Source organism: Saccharomyces kudriavzevii (genome assembly GCF_947243775.1).
Source record: "Saccharomyces kudriavzevii IFO 1802 strain IFO1802 genome assembly, chromosome: 4".
Classification (NCBI taxonomy): Eukaryota; Fungi; Ascomycota; class Saccharomycetes; order Saccharomycetales; family Saccharomycetaceae; genus Saccharomyces; species Saccharomyces kudriavzevii.
In genome coordinates, this window is record NC_079275.1 from 1 (window position 1) to 20,295 (window position 20,295).

At 40.6% G+C, this 20,295-nt stretch overlaps 6 protein-coding genes across 6 annotated transcripts; 2 read left to right on the top strand and 4 right to left on the bottom strand.

Annotated features, from left to right (window-relative positions):
• Positions 1-3,165: 3,165 nt before the first annotated feature.
• Positions 3,166-3,528, bottom strand: SKDI04G0010 (SRP1/TIP1 family protein; the record flags this gene model as incomplete). Its single annotated transcript, XM_056232136.1, has 1 exon — positions 3,166-3,528. One exon carries the CDS (start codon positions 3,526-3,528, stop codon positions 3,166-3,168), a length of 363 nt encoding a protein of 120 aa, XP_056086445.1.
• Positions 3,529-4,389: 861 nt separating this feature from the next.
• On the top strand, positions 4,390-4,677 carry SKDI04G0020 (uncharacterized protein; the record flags this gene model as incomplete). The annotated part of the gene is made up of 1 exon (XM_056232137.1): positions 4,390-4,677. The coding sequence occupies one exon, from the start codon at positions 4,390-4,392 to the stop codon at positions 4,675-4,677; it is 288 nt and encodes a 95-aa protein (XP_056086446.1).
• Positions 4,678-9,114: 4,437 nt separating this feature from the next.
• On the top strand, positions 9,115-10,950 carry MPH2 (alpha-glucoside permease; the record flags this gene model as incomplete). Its single annotated transcript, XM_056232138.1, has 1 exon — positions 9,115-10,950. The coding sequence occupies one exon, from the start codon at positions 9,115-9,117 to the stop codon at positions 10,948-10,950; it is 1,836 nt and encodes a 611-aa protein (XP_056086447.1).
• Positions 10,951-12,229: 1,279 nt separating this feature from the next.
• On the bottom strand, positions 12,230-13,303 carry SOR2 (L-iditol 2-dehydrogenase SOR2; the record flags this gene model as incomplete). Its single annotated transcript, XM_056232139.1, has 1 exon — positions 12,230-13,303. One exon carries the CDS (start codon positions 13,301-13,303, stop codon positions 12,230-12,232), a length of 1,074 nt encoding a protein of 357 aa, XP_056086448.1.
• Positions 13,304-15,244: 1,941 nt separating this feature from the next.
• On the bottom strand, positions 15,245-16,966 carry HXT15 (hexose transporter HXT15; the record flags this gene model as incomplete). Its single annotated transcript, XM_056232141.1, has 1 exon — positions 15,245-16,966. The coding sequence occupies one exon, from the start codon at positions 16,964-16,966 to the stop codon at positions 15,245-15,247; it is 1,722 nt and encodes a 573-aa protein (XP_056086449.1).
• Positions 16,967-19,022: 2,056 nt separating this feature from the next.
• On the bottom strand, positions 19,023-19,340 carry SKDI04G0060 (uncharacterized protein; the record flags this gene model as incomplete). Its single annotated transcript, XM_056232142.1, has 1 exon — positions 19,023-19,340. One exon carries the CDS (start codon positions 19,338-19,340, stop codon positions 19,023-19,025), a length of 318 nt encoding a protein of 105 aa, XP_056086450.1.
• Positions 19,341-20,295: the final 955 nt, after the last annotated feature.

Sequence of the window (20,295 nt, forward strand, 5' to 3'; positions counted from 1 at the left end):
CCACCCCCCCCCACACACACCCACACACCCACACCCACACACACCCACACACACATACACACACTACTAATGCTAAAGCTAGCACCCATCACTATTACACCATTAGCATCACCATCATCATCACTACCATAACCATCACTACCACCATCACCATTACTAACAATATCATAATCACTACCACTACCACCATCACCATTACTAACAATATCATCATCACTACCACCATCACCATCACTGTCATACCATCACTACCACTCACTCTGCTATTACCCTATCCATCACTCGAACTGACTGTAAGAACTCCCTCTAATGTTACCCTGACCATGTACCCCACGCTTTCTCACCCCACCACATGCTTACCATCACTATTCCACCACATCACTAAATACGGCCCTTACCTCAGCGGTTTATACCCAGGGCCTTTTCCACATTAAACTTAGTATTTCACATATTTATCTATCCACATCATATCTCTGCATCCTGAATAGTATATCCCCAACTTATCACCTTCTCATCTCTTCTGTATCATCCAAACACTACCCTCTATTTACCTACCATACATACAATGAACCTAAACAAAGAAATGGAGATAAAAAAACGTAAATAAATAAACTTTTAGAAAGAAATGTAAACAAACACACACTACCCACCTTTCCTACCTGACCCGGCTCTTCCCCATTGAATCATAGTATTATATCCAGCACATAGCCATACGGACGTTACAGAATACTGCCATACCACACCTCATCCTTATAGAACAGCACTCAATACTTCCATACTTCACAGTCTTTACCATATATCAACATTCTATAATATGCACTACCATCATCGTCGTCATCATTACCACCACTACTAACACCCATCACTATTGCACCATAACCATAACCATCACTACCATCACTACCATCACCATCACTACCATTAACTATCACCATCATCACTACCATCACTACCATTAACTACCATTAACTACCATCATCATCATCATCATCACTATCATCACTACCATAACCATACCACCATCACCATCACTACCACTACCATCACCATCATCATCATCACTACCACTTTCTCTGCCATTACCCTACCCACCACTCAAACGGACTGTAAGAACACCCTTTAATGTTACCCTGAATATATAACACCCCACGTTTTCTCACCCCACCACATGCTTTACCATCTCTGATTCAACACATCACTAAATACGGCACTGACCTCAGCAGTTCATGCCCAGGGCCATTTCAACACTAAACTCATTATATTTCACATTTATGTATCTATATCGTGTCCTTGTATCCTGGATAGTATATCCCCAACTCACCACCCTCTCACCTCTTCTGTAGCCCGAAATACCATCACGTGACCAGTATAACCCTTATTATATAGTACTAAACCACCTCTCATCCACCACATCACTAAATACGGCCCTTACCTCAGTGGTTTATACCCAGGGCCATTTCCACATTAAACTCACTGTATTCCACATTTATCCATCTATATCATGTCCTTGCATCCTGAATAACATAATCCCAAGTTATCACTTCCTCATCTCTTCTGTAGCCCGAAATACAAACACGTGACCAGTATAACCCTTATTATATAGTACTAATCCACCTCTCATCTATAACATCACTAAGTACGGCCCTTACCTCAGTGGTTTATACCCAGGGCCTTTTCCACATTAAACTCACAATATTGCATATCTATATATCCATATCTCATATCTGCATCCTGAATAACATATCCCCAACTCACCACCTCCTCATCTTCTCTGTATCCCCTAATTACTATCACCTTACTTTGATACTACCGCGTGGCACACCCAGCCGTTCATACCTACTGTCATCACTCCAAACCCATCTCATCTCACATCTAACACTTCATACCCCTTATCTGCATTCTAATCAACATATTCATCCACTCGTCATTACCACACCTCCTTTATATCCTTTAAACACTACACTCCATTTACCTCCCATATATACAATAATCGTAAACAATAAACATACACCAATCACTTTACTCTAGACCATCACCATATCACACTTTATATCCTGCTAACTAACTCGGCTCTCCCCCATTGAATCATAATGTCGTATCCAGCACAAACTCACACGGATGCTACAAAATACTGACATAGCACACCTCATCACTATATATGACACTCACCTCAGCAGTTTATATCATATGTTGTTTACTCTCTCTACCTATTTACGTCACATCTAACTATCCACAACTAATCACTTGTCCTTGTGGACCATACAACTGTACTCAGTACTTCAATACTCTAACACCTTGACTATACATCAGCTTCTGCATTACGCCATTGTTAACATAACTAATATATACAATACAATCACCACCATCACATCACCCCCATGCCCTCCACTCTCTAACATCATACTGCTCCCATCAGCATATCATTGCTAACATAGAATACACAATATCATCACCTCAATAAACCGCCATTACAGTATTCTCAATATATTCTTAACATAACACCAGCACATACGCACACGGGTGCTACATAAACGAATACAATCACTTTAATCTCTACTCAATTCCATTACTTATCATCATACTCTTTCTCTACCATTACCGCCTTTCCTCTTGTACATCCTCCGCATGCTACTCACTCGTCACAGGAACATAAATAATTACCATATCAGTCCAAGTTCAAGGTCCCAGATCTCCATTCCATGCACTATTCTATAATACAACTACATACGCACACGGACGCTATAGAATATAACATACTCATATAGCGCTTCAATATAATATCATTACTCTCATTTTCCTATAATTAATCTCTCCATTTTATATTTTTTAACTATTTTTCACTTTTCATAAAATATTCACCAGTCATAAGTAATCATCATTAATCTTCACTAATCATTATTTCATTTATACCATCCATCTATACCCCCTCATACCTCGTAACATATACCATCCCTTTGGTTACTCAGTAAATGGCATTCACGAAATGAACTTTACACAATCTCATTCCGTAATCCATTCCGCCACCGTTTCAAAAATAACATAATTGATCGAGAGGTTTATAATATTAATATACACATATTCAACTATATACACCGTCAAATCATATTTTTTTATTTTTCATTACTTCCTAATGTCCGTAGGATTTCATTCGTGAAAGCGTGTCACCTATTTAGCGATGGTGTAAATACCGTCCTTGGATAGAGCTTTGGAGATGGCTGGTCTCAATCTGGTAGAGTACCATGGAACACCGGTGATCATTCTGGTCACTTGGGCTGGAGCAATACCGGTCAACATGGTGGTGAAGTCACCGTAGTTGAAGACAGCTTGAGCGACTTCGACTGGGTAGGTTTCAGTTGGGTGGGCGGCTTGGAACAAGTAGTATTGGGCCAAGTGAGCTCTGATATCAGAAACGTAGACACCCAATTCAACCAAGTTGACTCTTTCGTCGGATTGAGCTAGGGTGGTGGTGGCAGAGGCACCGGCAGCTAGAGCGGCGACACCAGCAGCGATTGAAGTTAATTTGACCATTTTATTTGTTTGTTTTCGATTGTTTCTTTAGTGCTGATATAGGCTTAACTAGAAAGAGAAGAATGAAGGCATATTCTCAAATACAGCTGATCACAGCTGCTCTATTTATATGATTTCTTCGACCAGTTTTCTAGTACCCAAACGAATTAGTGGACGCTCACCTTTCATCGCATACTTCTTCCTATCTTACCTCTCGCACCCATATCCGCTGTCACTATGGAGATGTGCCTGGAGATGCGCCTATCTTTGAACGACCTGTCTTCCATAGCTTTCGTATAGAAAGCATGCTTTGCATTGCCTATATTCTCTCGTATGTGCCGAAGAGAAGAATGCTAATTATAGGGAAGCCGGGGTACCTTAAAAAACCCTTTTTCGTGCCTGCGATACTTCCTTTTTCGGTCAAAGAGAAGATCCGCGTGCTTGGTTTGGACCCTCGTTCAGACGCCCATTGTCTAAGCCTTGATTGATATGCGCTAAACGGCTTCCACGGAAAAATAGTGCCTCTGCTCTCTGCAAATTAGAACTTGAGCAGTTGACATGTGTGTTATGAATCGTACCCTGTAGGGGTATATATGATTTCGTACCCAACAGCAGAACTGTTGATAAACTAATATATGGAGACAAGTCCCCAGTCCGCATGCTGATTTTTTCTGTTATCCCGCAACCTCTCTAGTCAGTTCTTTGGCATCAAAGAATATATGGGTGGTGCCTACCGTACTTTCTTCGGTTGCCACAGAAAAGTTTAAGGATCCCTTTTTCACGTGAACGGTTGACAAATGTGTTGGGAATCGTACCCTGTAGCGGTGGAAATATATTGAAGAATATCACGATAAAGTTTTGAAATCTAAAACTAAACTTTCGATGGCATTTTTTCACATTCCACTGCCAGAATATTTGAATACTGCATCAAAAACACATGCTGGAGAGAAGAATCCCCTGATTGGAACTTATAAAGAGGGTGTCACAGCACCTAAATACAACTCTGAAGGAATAGCCACGCTGGACAGGCTGGGTGTTGATGTTATCAGCTGTGGACATGATCATTGTAACGATTATTGTCTTCGAGATGACTCTACACCAAACCGACCTTGGTTATGCTATGGTGGTGGAGGTGGAGAAGGCGGTTATGCTTTGGTACATCATCAGTGAAATTGTTGGTAAACTTGTGTACTTGAAATGCGCGGGAAAGAGCTATCATTGAGATGGTGGCTACTTTTTCTGGGCCATAGATACCATGATGACGAAGGAATGTTGAGAACAGTTCGAGCAGGGCCTAAATATCTGCGTGGTGGGAATCGTTGACGCCTATATACTATGCATCCCCCTCCACAATGAATAAGAGAGAACAGAAGCGTCACCTCGAGGGCGAATTAACCAGAATTGTGTTTAAAATCTTCCCTCCCGTCGCGCCTCGGTAGGAAGCAATTTATACGGTGAATAAGTATAAAATGCAGCCCAAATATATTTTCGATCGAAAGTGTCTATCCCTATTCAGGAGGTCTCAGAGTGGCTAAATCAATGAGTACATATCCATATCTACACCAACGGATTTTTGGTACATGTTAATCGTGCTTCCGAATGTATGCTCATAGTCCAACATCTAAAGATCTAGGCAACACAGGCAAAACAGCAGACGCGGTTAAAGAATCGCCGGCAATCAATTCCGTCAAAGAAATGCTCTTTATTCTTCTCGACTTTTTGCTCAAACATATACAGATTCATTCCCGTTACGACCTGATTCCACCCATTAGAACCATTTTTCTTGCTCTTTATAATAGTAACTAAATATTGCATCTCACCTTTCTTTCTCGTCAATGCAATTCTGTAGCTCCAACGACTGTATAATCATCAGGAAACTGTAAAAAAACTTGAAATGGAAGGCCGAAATTTCATGAAGGTAGATAAATACAGATAGGAAAGTCTTCGAAGTAAGGAATGACAATTTTCTGCGCTACAGAAATCTAGATAGACTGGAAGCGCTAATTGCCTCTGAAAGTTGAATATATTACAAACAAATTGAGCTCCACTTCCCCTCAGTGTTGACTAAGTTCCGCAGTCGCTCCACTTCTGTAAAATAAGCTTTGAACGCATCGACGCATCCTCAATGTAATGTGCTGAGTCCCTAAATTATATGCTTTTTGCACCATTGTCCCTCTTCAAAGAAAATAGTCTTAGAGTGGCTGAGAACTGAGGAAGTTTTTCTACACGGCACGATTATGGTATGAATATATAATGGCGAACAAGAAACGTGAGTTCTAAATCATGGATGAAGCAGTAAGAAACAGATAAAGTGAACCAGTAGGAATTTTCACTAAGCTGTAGCGGCAATCGTATTATTATCCGCGTATGAAATGCCACCTGGCTGTAAATATCATAACAGAACCAAGTAAAGCCTTATTCTGAAGATGTCCTTAACTAAGACAACCTTTTGAGATTCGAGATATTTAACGGGCAAAAACCTATGCTCTTCTCATCTTCAATTATATTGACGGGAGATAGTACGGTCTAGCTCATGGAACACTTTTTGATATTCGGCAGCAAATATATTGGACCACTCTTTTATGAGGTATCTAGAAGTAACATTGCATCTCCATTAGCAGTAGCAATTAATTCCTATATAATAATGCTACCTTATGAGTGCATATTGATGTTTACTCCGAACTACAACAATATACAGTGTTTACCCCTTGACTTCTCTAGTAAATTGGATCCTGATCAGCTTTTGTGAATGGTTTCAACCTTTTTTCTTAGCGCGGACAAATATTATTCAAGTATTAATTCCGACCGTCGAGTTCGAAAAGGTAGAAAGAAAGAACGCTACGAGCTCGAAAAATTGCATAGCACATAATACGTTGTTGGCCAACGCTACTTGGCTGCCGAATACCATTAAACCATACAGTACCACACCATGTATTCATAGCACTATGCATTCATAGCGCGCCTCATCATTTTCTGTGATTTCATTCAAGAAGCAGAAGTCAATGAAGTTTCATAACTTACACTATACAAATCAAAATATCGTATGCACGGCAAATGAGTAGAAAGCCGAGCTCACCGCTATGATACATAAATTTCCACAAGAAATTCTATTACGTTATCATCACCTACACATGAAAAGTGGTTTATTCGGTGAGGAATTGACGAATATTCGTCAAAAGTGCTGCTAATGCACGCAGAATTTATCTGAAATGGCAGATTATACGTTTCCAAGATTCAAAACTCTATAGAGAAATTATGATTTTCGTTATAGTTTCCGAAAATGAAGATAAAGAAGAGCCTTCTTTCGAATTCTTGAATTTCATTTCTTCACTACTGGAATCCAAAGGGGAAATAACGTCTTGTCCTTATACTGCTTGGTAAAGCCAAAGATTTTTCGTTCTCTAAGTCAATGAATCTAAATCGTAATAATAACCATGCGTTCTTTATTTTCCTTTCTCTATTTCAGGGCTCTCTTTCAAAACTTAAGAACTGAAGCATTATCTTTGGATTCTTTCTCGGAGTTGTTTCCTTCTTGAGGGAAAGCATTCAAAAAATACCAAAGCCTGGCATTGGGACCAGTAGAACAGGAATACGGCTTCATTTCTGACCACGCCATAAGAGTTCCTGTTTACCTTTGGAAATTTAAGGTAACCACTTCATAGAGCTTCTTCGTTTTCTTTGAGTTTTTACCGAACTTCTCCTTAATGATTTCGCAGGTGGTTTTGACGTCAACATTCTCGTACTCTTCGATATTTAATATTTGAAATTGACCTGGACTGGCTCCTGGCCTTGATAGATGTATGGCGTTCCGGTCAATGAGCATTCTAATAATGCCAATAGTTTTACAGACAAAATTCGATATTTTGGTGAACCATCACCAATTTAGTGATTGAACGAGGTTAATCGTGATTCCCAATGTGGGTAGTAGCCCAACTATCTGTATCATTGATAAATAAGAAATTTCAAGGAGAAAAGGGCTTTATTATAGTGGAAGAATGGCTTGGTACCAAGGTCACCGTGCGCAAAGGAAAAAAGTCCATTGATTTTGTATCTGGCTGCACTAGTATATAATGCACTATCACTTTCGTGAGCGACTTCATCTGCAGTCATTGTTTTTCTACCATCTTTGACTCGATTCTTCATGGATCTGTCCAACTGTTAATAAAATTCATCATGAGACCGCACTTTGGATGCCGTAACTCCCAGCTTTCGTCAAAAGTTGGGAAATATAGTAAATTTGGAATATAAACCGGTGATAGCACTAATCCTAAAATTGCTCACATTATGGTCTAACCAATATCCTGCAGCACTCCCATAAATCGCTTTTCTGCAATCCAGGTTCTTCCAATCCGTGCCAACCTGACTAATTGCGAACAAACATGGGTAGAAATAATTTTGTGGTTTCATTAAAGGTTCATGCTGACCAAAGACCGACCTCCAATTATTTGGTGAAATTGGTTTAGCGTTTTCACCGTAACCTTTCAATGGTCTCTAAATGAACGAATCACGCTTTGGGTTAATCTTCGAGGATCTACTCTCCTTGAACCATTTATGTTCTGTAGAACGATGAACGATAACCAAATCAGTGATGAATTTCATGCCCAGTTTGTGGGTCCTTTCCATCGGGTCGAAACAGTTCTCATTCACATCGAATGTTGGCCAGACTTTTTCATAGCCTTATGTGCATACCCCAAACCTTGGAGAACGGACAGACTCAAATAGCATCAACACCAAGACTTTATACATATCCCAATTTAGATCTGATGCCTTTCACATAATCCCACCCATTATCGTTAGGATCTAAATAGCTCGCTGGGTATATTTGGCAGATAGTAGACTCTTTCCACCATTTTTTCAGTCACTGGATAGTCAGAAATAGCCATATTATACGGCTTGTTTTTTGGCTCTACAATTCTTCTTTTGATATCCTCGAGAATGCAACCAAAGTTTCTTCATCAAATCTTCACTTTCATGTTTTATTAGTATTGTTTGCTAATGCTAGACAAGAAAAACGTGTTCTTCCAGAGGCGGACGCAAGCGGAGAATAATCGGTCATATGTGGCTATTCTGTGGACAATAATGACTCGACAATGTAAAGTATACTACATCATAGCAGTTTTTCAGGCAACTCTGCCTACCAATTCTGCTAGCCCAGAAAATATTTCCACGACATTCGCCTCGCATCCATAATCGGAGTTGCCTCGCTGAGGTTTTAGCAGGTACTTTTTTGACCTATATTAAATTATCACATTTTTCATAGGTTCGATCACCTATTTGAATAGTTCACCTTCGTTACATTGCCTATTTTTGTGGGGAAAATTCAGCCATCAAAAATCTCTTCTTTTTTGCTATTCTGCCATTGTACACCTCGCGTTTGAATTTCGCGGCGGCAGAAAGTACGTAGAAGACATTTTTTCAGCCATATGCGTTTATTGTGCCACAAGTGCATAGTACACACAATGTAACATATAAAGAGGCATAAAGTAATCTATGCGTATTAATTATATTGGCCATGATTTTAGTTTTTGATCATTCATAGTAGAAAATACGCAATCAGGCATATAACAACAAAAATATATACAGGTACTGCAGAAGCGCCACTTGGTCATGAAAAATCTATCCTCTTTGATAAACAAAAATAAAAGGAAGGAAGCGAGCAGCTCGGATTCGTATTTAATGAGGATTGACTTGCATGAACCAAACTTGATGAGGATTGACGACCAAAGTAAGAAAGACGACTTAGATATTGTCCATCTTGAGTACAGTCCAGATCCAATACCGCCAAGCGACGATAATAAAGTAATTACTGATATACTTGACGCTACTCAAGATGCTAAGGACGCCGATGAAAGTGAGAGGAGGATGCCTCTTGTGAAAGCCTTGAAGACATATCCGAAGGCGGCGGCTTGGTCATTGTTAGTTTCTACAACCCTTATCATGGAAGGGTATGATACGGCAATTCTTGGCGCTTTTTATGCTTTGCCAGTTTTTCAGAGGGATTTCGGCTCTCAAGATGCCCAGACAGAAGAATGGGAAATTTCAGTATCGTGGCAAATTGGTTTAACCTTATGTTATATGGCGGGTGAGATCGTGGGTCTACAGTTGACAGGACCATCAGTAGATTTCCTAGGAAATCGTTATACGTTGATATTGGCGCTGTTGCTTTTAGCGGCTTTCACGTTTATACTGTACTTTTGTAAAAACCTAGGGATGATCGCACTGGGACAGGCATTATGTGGTATGCCATGGGGTTGCTTTCAATGCCTAACTGTTTCTTATGCTTCTGAAATCAGCCCCTTGGCCTTCAGGTACTATTTGACTACTTATTCGAACCTATGCTGGTTGTTTGGTCAGCTTTTCGCCGCAGGAATTATGAAAAACTCTCAAAACAAATATGCAGACTCAGAAATGGGATACAAGCTGCCGTTTGCCTTACAGTGGATCTGGCCTATTCCCCTCGCAATAGGTATTTTCTGTGCTCCTGAATCACCATGGTGGCTTGTCAAAAAAGGGAGATTTGACCAGGCAAGGAAATCCCTTGAAAGGACACTAAGTGGCAATGGTCCCGAAAAAGAGTTACTGGTAACTATGGAGGTAGAAAAAATTAAAATTACCATAGAAAAGGAGAAAAAGCTGTCAAGTAAAGAGGGTTCCTATTGGGATTGTGTGAAGGACAAGGTTAATCGCAGGAGAACCAGGATAACTTGTTTATGTTGGGCTGGTCAAGCAACTTGTGGTGCAACGCTAATTGGTTATTCGACGTACTTTTACGAAAAAGCGGGTGTTGACACAGAAATGGCTTTCACTTTTAGTATTATTCAATTCTGCCTTGGTATCTGCGCAACATTTTTATCCTGGTGGATTTCCAAATATTTTGGTCGATATGACCTCTACGCCTTTGGATTGGCCTTTCAGGCCATAGTTTTTTTTATTATAGGCGGTTTGGGATGTTCAGACACTGACGGTGCCAAAATGGGAAGTGGCTCTCTTTTAATGGTTGTAGCGTTTTTTTATAACCTAGGAATTGCCCCTGTCGTTTTTTGCTTAGTCTCTGAGATGCCATCTTCGAGGCTAAGGACGAAAACAATCATTTTGGCTCGTAATACTTATAATTTGATAAGTATCGTAAGTAGTGTTCTGATATTATACCAATTGAACTCCCAAAAGTGGAACTGGGGTGCAAAGTCAGGCTTTTTCTGGGGAGCATTATGCGTTGGGACTCTAATATGGGCCGTCATCGATCTTCCCGAAACTGCTGGTAAAACCTTTGTTGAAATAAATGAACTATTCAAACTTGGTGTTCCAGCAAGAAAATTTAAGTCTATAAAAGTGGACCCCTTTGCCCCAAAGGAAATTTCTGAAGATTGTAGCCATAAAGTTACAGAAACTTTCGTCGACGGGGGAGAAGAGGAAAAGGGCTTATTCATCATTAGTAAATCCTGATACAATAGATAGGTATGCCTCGGGCTCTATATGCGTGTATGAAATGTTTGACACATAGATTTTTTGATCTTGGTACCAGTAGGTTTAGAAGTAAGGTAACTTCAGGTACTCTTTGTAAATTAAGAGCGATTTCATGGGTTTATTATTTTTTTACCCCCCTCCCCCCCCCCCATAATTTACTTTTATTTACGAATTCTTCATATATACCGGATAATTAAATTATTATAAAACGAGAATTCAAGAACACATCTATGATATTTACAGTATTCATCTTCGATTACCCAAGGTTTACTGAAGGACTTTAAAATCACATTTAATGCTATACATGAGCATAGATATCTAATTGAACGTACCAGACCGAGGAAGTCCTGATTTGCCTCAAGTACTGTGCCTTACAAACCTTGATGTTAATGCCGGCCTACATCCGGATCAACTACGGCTCGAAGTATCCGCCGAAGCAAAAGAAAGAGAATAAATGAAAAGAGCAACAATACTGGAAAACTACCAACGGGTGGCTAGAACCAGCCTACGGTATCTTAACATCATACTAACCCACGAACTTATATTGCACTTTTTTTACTGATTACTACCCCACTCGACACGGACTTCACACTTTTTATGTCTTTAACGTAAATATAACAGGATGGTTAATAGGCCTCGAAATGTAAACTATTGTTGTCAAATTCTGATATCTCTCTCACAGGAGATTTTCACAAACTTAATTACATATTCTTTACGATGTTCTACGGACCCTAATACTATTGCATGCTTAATTTGGCGCGTATATCGTGATGTGCGTATTAAATAAGCCACTATATCATAATAGTTCGGTACAATAAGTCAGTATGATGGTGTAACTGAGGATTTTGCGAATTTCAAAATAACGATTGCAATATATTTCATTAAGGCACCGATACTTCTTTAGCACGGTGCCCGAGAGAATGAGATAAGAGTTTAATCTAGAAATACCATAACGTATGCTTACGAGACTTTTGATTTTCTTGTCACAGCTAATTGATAAACCTCCAGAATGCTGCACCTTTAAATGCTTACTTTTCCCTTTTCTCCTGCCATTACCATATCACGAAACCCTTGAAATTTTCATGAGAAATATACTTATCTCGAGAGCTCGATCCCCTCTTGTGATCATAAGTTCCATTGTACGGCTCAGAAATGGTGTTTTCTTATCACGTATTATATTTGTTATTTAATCTGTATACATGGACATAAAAAGTGACATAAAAAGTGACATAAAAAGTAATATAAACATACTCGTTCTTCATTCAGGTCCCGCAATAATAGTCTTGACCACATCGCCACCATGAGCAATATTGTAATCATAAGCCTTAGCTGCGTCTTCGAACTTGAATCTGTGCGTTATCAATGGTTTGACATTGACTTTTCCCGAAGCAACCAAGTTCACTGCGTCGCGGTAATCGCCGAACGAATAACGGAAACACCCGATTAATCTCATTTCCTTGCCACTAACTTCTGCAATTGGAAAGTTAGTGTAGTTATTGCCCATACCCACCTGCACCATGGTACCTCCAACTTTGGTGGTTTTGACACCGGCGTCAATGCAGACATCAGCGCCCGAACACTCGAACACGACATCTGCATGATGGCCGCCCAAAAGCTTTTCGACCTCGTCTGCCAACTGCTGAGCTTCGTCAACAGAGAATTTGGAGGAATTGAAAGTGCCACTGGCACCGAAGTCCTTTGCCCTTTGTAACCTGTTATCAAACACATCAACGAAAATGACGTCACTGGCGCCGAAGGCGTGCGCGACAGCACCAGTCAACAGCCCCACCGGACCAGCACCAAACACAACCACTCTAGTGCCAAAACGAACTCCAGCCAGCTTGTTGGAGTGCACACCAACGGATAAGGGCTCCACACAGGCTCCCTCTTCGTAACTAACACCGTCTGGTAGCTTCACCAGAAAGTCTTCTGGAGACAAATAGTACCTCACAAGAGTACCATCAATTGGGGGAGTTGCAGCAAATGCCATATGTGGGCAAAGGTTGTATCTTCCCTCCTTGGTCTCGTCAGAGTAGCGGCCAGGAACACCGGGTTCAATGGCAACACGGTCGCCGATCTTGACCCTAGTCACAGCGTCACCAACCTCCACAACCTGTCCACTTGACTCATGGCCTAGAACCATTGGAGCTTTCAATATATACTTTCCAATGCCACCGCTTCTGTAGTAGTGGACATCGGAACCACAGATCCCGGTAGCCTTTATGGCTAGCTTGACATAATGAGGATCGTCAATGGTAGGGACTGGTCTTTGCTCGATGGCAATGTCTCCGACTTTTCTTAAAACAACTGCTGGATTACTGGATTGGGACATGGCTTTCTTATTTTGGTTTAATGTGATTTTTCTTGATTTTACTTGTTTAGTCTTTGCTTTCTTTCTGAATTTTAAGCCACTGAGTAGCTCGAGAAAGCACTGTTTTATATGTCAACTTCTTTAACTTCAAAAGGAGTGGGAAAGATCAGTTTGTTGTGTGACATTTTGGTAGTGGTAGTGATGATGTCAGCAAGGCAACGTAGTTTGGCCATATGCGACCGGAGAAAGGAGATACGAGACCGGAAATAAGTTAAGTATTATAAACTTTGAACATAATGGGAAAAAACGGGTTGAAATAGCCAATAAAAACAACAAATCCTGATCGAAATACACTCATCATACCACCTCTAAAACGCCCGCCCGATGTAGGCTGAACTGTGGAGCTATACGCACTCTCCATTTCTCAGTATGATCGTGTTTGCCGCTTACCAGAAAGCGACCCCGGAAACTTTGTTTTCTGCACCCACATGTGCCTAAAAACCTTCTTTCCTGCAGGCGTCTTAGCAAATAAGGAGTCGCGGTATAATGCAGCGTGGGGTAGCATCTGTGCCTGTCGGAATGCCTTCCTTGCCTACCTGACGTCACCCCTGCCACATCAGTCGGGGGTTCATCACCGCAGAATGAGCCCATCAGAAAGCTCATTTTGCATCGATTTTTTTCTTGTATTTTTAGCTCACCATATTTGGTTGCAGCCCACGCCACAGCATAGGTCATCACGTAAGCTCTTTCCACAAACACTAGCCAGTTAAGCTCTCGAATCGATTATAGGGGATAGGATAGATATCTTGTACGCTCTCTTGTTGTAGTGGGAGATTAATTGCATGCCTTGGTATTGGCAAGACTAGTAAAAATTCACCTTATTATTTTAGCTAAGAAAAAAAATCACTATGTTCTAGAAGGAGAAAGAGACGGGGTAGTTGTTAGCTAGAAGTCCCAACAACAGTTCGCCGACATTTGTTCCTTTTCACAAGTGCCCAAATGTACTCTCAAAAAGAAGAGGTAATGAACTTTATCAGCGAGTGCAGATAGTAAAATAGCGCTAAAAGATTAGAAGTTAACGGATTGGTATTTAAGCAGCCTGAGAAAAACGAAGGAGAATATTTTTTTTTGTGAGGTTTGGTGGCGTTTGCGTATGGAGCCTGACATAAATGAGATACTTATCTCACCGGATACTAAAAAGATGACAAAACCAGACGAAACAACGGCCATCGCCTGGAATGCTAAACTCTCAGGAGTTTTCAGTCTACCCTGCCAATCCTACTTGAAACAAAGAAGGTGTTAAACAGGGTATTGTTCGTCTAGGGGTTGGTGCATTCCACCGTTCCCATTAGACCGTTTTCAGGCATCTTTTGATCAAGGATCACAACTGGAAGGGCTGGTCTATCCGCGGCGTTGGTTCGATGAAGCATAATGCTCTTATGTACGATGTTATGACGGCACGGATTGTCTGTACACAGTGGTGGAGCGTGTTATCGAAGACACCAGGGCTTGCGTTGTCGGTCACGTTGCCACCTGTATGTATGCACTTGATGGTCCAAGGCTGGTCTCTACTGCGATATTAATGATCAGATAGATATCCTGCATAGATTATGTATTTTTTGAACATTTTATGGTCTTGTTTAGTCAAGTAAGGTGGCACATGCCTGTATGTCTACATTCTTCGTCCAATGATACCCAAGAACACTCCTCTTGCGTAGTTCATCCTCACCGCCATCGCCTTTGCCGCTCGTCTTTCCAACATGGTGTGTTGAAAAGTTTCGATTTCAAAAAAGAAAGAGTACGGTGTGCAATTAGAGACCCTTTGGCAATATATATATATACATATATACTCGATCATATGCGGCACTTATAATTTCGTGTTATTTGTACCTTCAAGTACATTCGTAGTTTTGAGTTAAGTGGGGTAGGGCTGTACGTCTCTTTTTACACAATATTATTCTGTTAAGTTAAGTTATGCACGCTCAGAGCTTGATCAGGACTCTTCGGGAACTTCAAAAGCTTTTTCCAACCCTTTTTCTGGGTCTCAATCTTTTCGGAGGAACCTCCTCTCCTCGAAGGTGGAACCCAAGATGCCGATTTCCATGGCTTCACACCTTCCTCATACAATAGTTGAATCTCCTCTAGAGATAACCCAATCGTTTCTGGTAAGAAAAAGAAAACATACAAAAACATAGCAACCAAACAGCCCACAAACACATAACCATAGTAGAAATGGATAGATCCGGTGATAAATGGTGTGAAGAAACCAATCAAAAATTGCCATAACCAGTTGAATGCGGTGGAAATCGACATTCCTTTAGACTTAACCTTTGAAGGGAACGACTCGGCAACCACAATATAAGCAACAGGAGCCCATGTACTTGCAAAGCAGAATATATAGAAACACGTAAACACAATCATAGCATTACCTGCACCCTTCGACGAAGGAGCATTCTGACCGTGTGGATATAGACATTTTACCCCGATGCTTGCGAAAATAACCATACAAGCCATCATCGCAGCCGCCCCGAATAGCAGACATTTACGACGACCAATTTTGTCCACGACCATAACGGCAATAATAGTGGAGAAGAAATTCACTGTACCCAAGATAATTGAGGTCTCGAAACCATCAGTAAGCCCGACTGATTTGAAAATAGTAGTTCCGTAGAAGAAAAAGTAGTTCTCACCGGTAAGTTGCAAGAAGGTCTGTATAAGTATTCCGGTAATCAAACGCTGAAGCACTTTGGTTTTCACTGAGAAAAGATCCTTCCATGAGGCCTCACCCTGTTCCCTTTGGGCAACCACACCAGCAATAATTTCTTCCGCCTGTCTATGTACCCATGGATCCTCAGGCGAAACCATATTGATCTTGGCGATGGAAATACGTGCTTCCTCATTTTTTCCGCGTTCAATCAAATACCTTGGTGATTCTGGAACTAGTAACATACCAATGATGATAATCAGTGCCCACAAGAAGCATAGCCCCACGGGTATTCTCCATTGGGCGGTGTTATCATATTTCCTCGTTCCATAGACAGAACAGTAGCCTAGAAAAATACCAAAAGTCACATTCAACTGAAACAATGAAACAAGCCCGCCTCTTAGGTCCTTTGGAGCTATTTCAGACAAAAGCATTGGACACAACACTGAACAACCACCAGCGCCGAGACCGTAAATAATTTTACCAACAAAGTATTGATACCATTTGTGGTTTGAACTAATCTGAATAATAGCGCCGACCATATACACCAACACCACGATAACAATGGCTAACCTTCTGCCCAAAGTATCTGCGAGTCGGGCAAAAGCAACACCCCCTAAAGAACACCCTATACTGAACATTGCTACAAGAAGACCCATACGCACGTTGCTCAAATAATACTCTCCAGTGCTGTGCTTGTAGGATCCGAAATTCATTTTGAAATTGTCCATGTTGATGAAGCCTGCGGTAATACCACTATCCCAGCCAGGCAAAAAGCCTCCAAAGGATACAGGATAACAAAGTAAGTAAATGGTAAGGTATCCCAAAAGGCCCCTCTTGGGTGCCTCTATCGTGTCCCCGTTCAGGACCTCATTGTCATAAAAACCATCCGACGACTCTTTCTTCGCAGGAGGTTCAACTTGAATAGAAGCGTTTTGAATCTCTGTATTACTTCCAGCAGATGATTTTTCGCTTGGCATTTTTCTCGTTTTGTTTTCCTTTCCTTTCTTTTTATTATTTGCTTTGTTTGTTTTTCACCTATCAAAATGTGATAAAATCTGGACCAAGCCATGAATTAGCTTATGCTCTGTACCATCTTTATACGTTTGAAGGAAGGCAATGACGGTCGCACACCATAACTTTAACGAATTTGAGTTATATGGAGATATTTAACTTCCGCAGAATATTCAACAATATACACCTTTATTGATTGAGTTAAGCATGAGAGTGCTCTATGTTATCCCAGCTATTTTTAAGCGTTAAGCTCAAGATTTCTCGATATCATTCTCAGATGTTTACGTCATCATCTTGCCTTTCTCTGCTAAATTCCGCCTCCGCGCCATTGCATGGGCACACAAAACGCATACCCCGCACCCACTTTTTTTTTTAAATTGGGTTTTAAGTTTAAAGATGCGTCGCCCTAGTGCTCAAATTTAAAAAAAGAATTGATTTGCCTGCAACAGCGGTAGCTGCATATCTTATAGGCACGTCAAGATATGCAATATTAGATGATGGACGATGTGGTGACTATACGGAACGGATTTAAGTAAAAACATGATCGGATTTAAGTAAGTTGAGCGGAGTTAAGAAACAGCTCAGCAATATGTCACGCAATAATTCAGAGAAATTTGCGCAGAAATTGCTCGAAATTCGAGCGACCAAGCTTCACAGAATGAGCCGTATTTTATCAAACACTTATGCTACTCTTCTGAATGGTAGTATCCCACGTCAGTATTTTTTCATGAATTCAAAAAGCCAAAGTATTCGTTTAACGAAGCAAAAATCTCTTGCCATATATGCAGTTAGAATGCGAATATAAACGGATGAATATTTCATAATGCAGGGGCTATTCCGTTCCTCGACGAATGCCAGGTTTTGCCTGGCAATGCCTTGACAAGAAAATTAAAGAAAGAGAAGACACATAAGTATCAGAGCCCCGGCATCTTTCAAGAACGGTGATACTCATTTCAATAGTGATATACCTGAACCCGAAGTTCAAACCCGCGACGAAGCTATCATCGATATTTTTTTGCTTGCGATTATGGCTCGAAGCATTCACGAGTACACAAATGGCCCAATTTCATGATCCTATGGGCTCTCAACGATCGCAACTAGATAAGATAATGATAGAAATAATATCCAGGAGCCCTGTGGCCCGCGTTGTAGTACGCAAGTTTATGGATTCTTCAAACGATTTTTGATGCGTAGGTTTTATTCTCCTTGGTTTTTTTCGTCCATATTGATGTATGACTATGGCCTTCCCAAAGATTTTTCACTCCTACATTTTCGCATAACTCAATATTCTTACTCAAGCTAATACTTTAGCAAATATACGCCCGTTACTCGTTAGACAAAACATCCTTAATTATCCACCTATACATTTTCATGATGATCTATACGATATTTTACTAAGCGACCGTTGCCCATGTATTCTTATTGTTTAGATATACAGCTGCACACGCTCAGTATCCCACGCTAAAAGTCGGGTATGATCAAAGCGTAAATAATGGGTGAAATGACAAAGAGATCAAAAGTCAAACGGGGTAGAGCAGATCTACCTACCATACCTCTTCAATATCTTCCGTCCGTCTTTTTATTATTATGATGTATTACTCATCCGACATGGATGTCTGTCGTCTTGTAATTGTTATAAAATCTTCCTTTTCTTTAATTCTATCATCCGAAATCATGGGTACAAGGCTAGCGCTAAATAAGAACATACATTCGCACATTGGAAATTCGTCGTGCATATGATGCTCCACTTGAATTAATCGTTACTTATCTCTAATTATTCCAACTGATTATTCCAAGAAGCAACTAATCGCCTTATTCTAAATTTTGGCTTAAAGAGAAAGAAAGAGATACAGAGAGACAAAAGTCATTATCGTGCCGTGAATATCATCCTTTATCATGAGATATAGCTAAGGTATCGAACAAAAAGAAAACATTTCGAAGGGAAACTACAAGTTGCAGCTATCTTTACCACTTTAAAATGTCACTTAACATTTTTTCTACTTGGGAATAGCAATACCAGAATTAAGTTGCATTTATCGGAATCTTTTTGAACAAAATTTTTGATAATCCAATCGTGAAACCATATGACTGTTCGACTACTTCTGAACAGATTGGTTTGACGAGAGTGTTATTATTTTGCTTTGCGGCCACAATTAGCTCTTGACCATTATAATCTTTTCCGTCTAATTTGTATAGAACCTGGACATCTTCCGGGTCTAGTACCTCCTTTATTACTGAAGCCCTTATAAATGTCGCAGGAAAATCATCACAGTATGGAATAAAACTTAAAAAGTCACAGACTTGAGTAGAAGACAGGGCGTGTCTTCCAGTGCGTTTCATTTATGCTAATTTTCGGTAACTATACAGTCTTCAACAATTCTACTTGGTTGATAATTATTGTGAGGTAGTTCAGTCCCGCATAGTTACCCCAAATTACCTTCTTTGTATCATGTACGAATGCCTGAAGACCATTGTAGGATCCTGTCCTTTGTGCCATAAGAGACACTGTAATTGCCTATCTATCAGGTATGACCAGCGCACCACATTTGGTTATTTGAGTGTCATAACTGTCTCTTATCAAAGATAATTTTGTTTTCGAAGATGCATTTTTCCAGATGTTGGACATGTTTAATAGATGCACCTTGTAACGTCAAGACTTGAAGGGTGGTGTAATCACGGACCCTAGCTGACTGGACCCATCACATTGAGAAAAACAATTTCCAGATCCTATTTGCTTGCGGTACCAAGGATTTAGGTGAGGCACTGAGGAGGATAAATGAAGGTGCTGGGGGCAATGATCTGCACCGAAGGTGAAGCTGGTACTGGTGATGTTTCCAAAGCTGTCAAGCACCTCAACAAGATCAGAGAAGTGTTGTTGAGCAGTATAAGGAGACTTTGAAGGAGGATTCAGATTTTGCTGCAAAGGCACCGCAGAATTAAGGGTCTTAGTCAAGTTATTGGAGACTACGTTAGCAAACGAAAAGGTTCCTGTATCCCAGCAGGCGCTGCTTTATTGATGCAATGGGCATGTGAGGGTGTTTACCTGGCTCAGGTAGGTCCTGAGAAGTTAGCTTGTGCAATTTCTGAGCCACGGCCCACTGCGACAAACCAGAAACATCAATACAAGCGTCCCACGACCTGGTTGACCTGGCCGTCATACTTTCACCCAACCGATGGATGAATTCGCCAGGAAAATATGGCACAAGACTTTCTGAAATCGGATAATGAGATGACTAGTGCCTACAAAGCGTGTTTTTCTCTTTCTTGATAAGTGCCCATAAACGTGCCGTGGTTA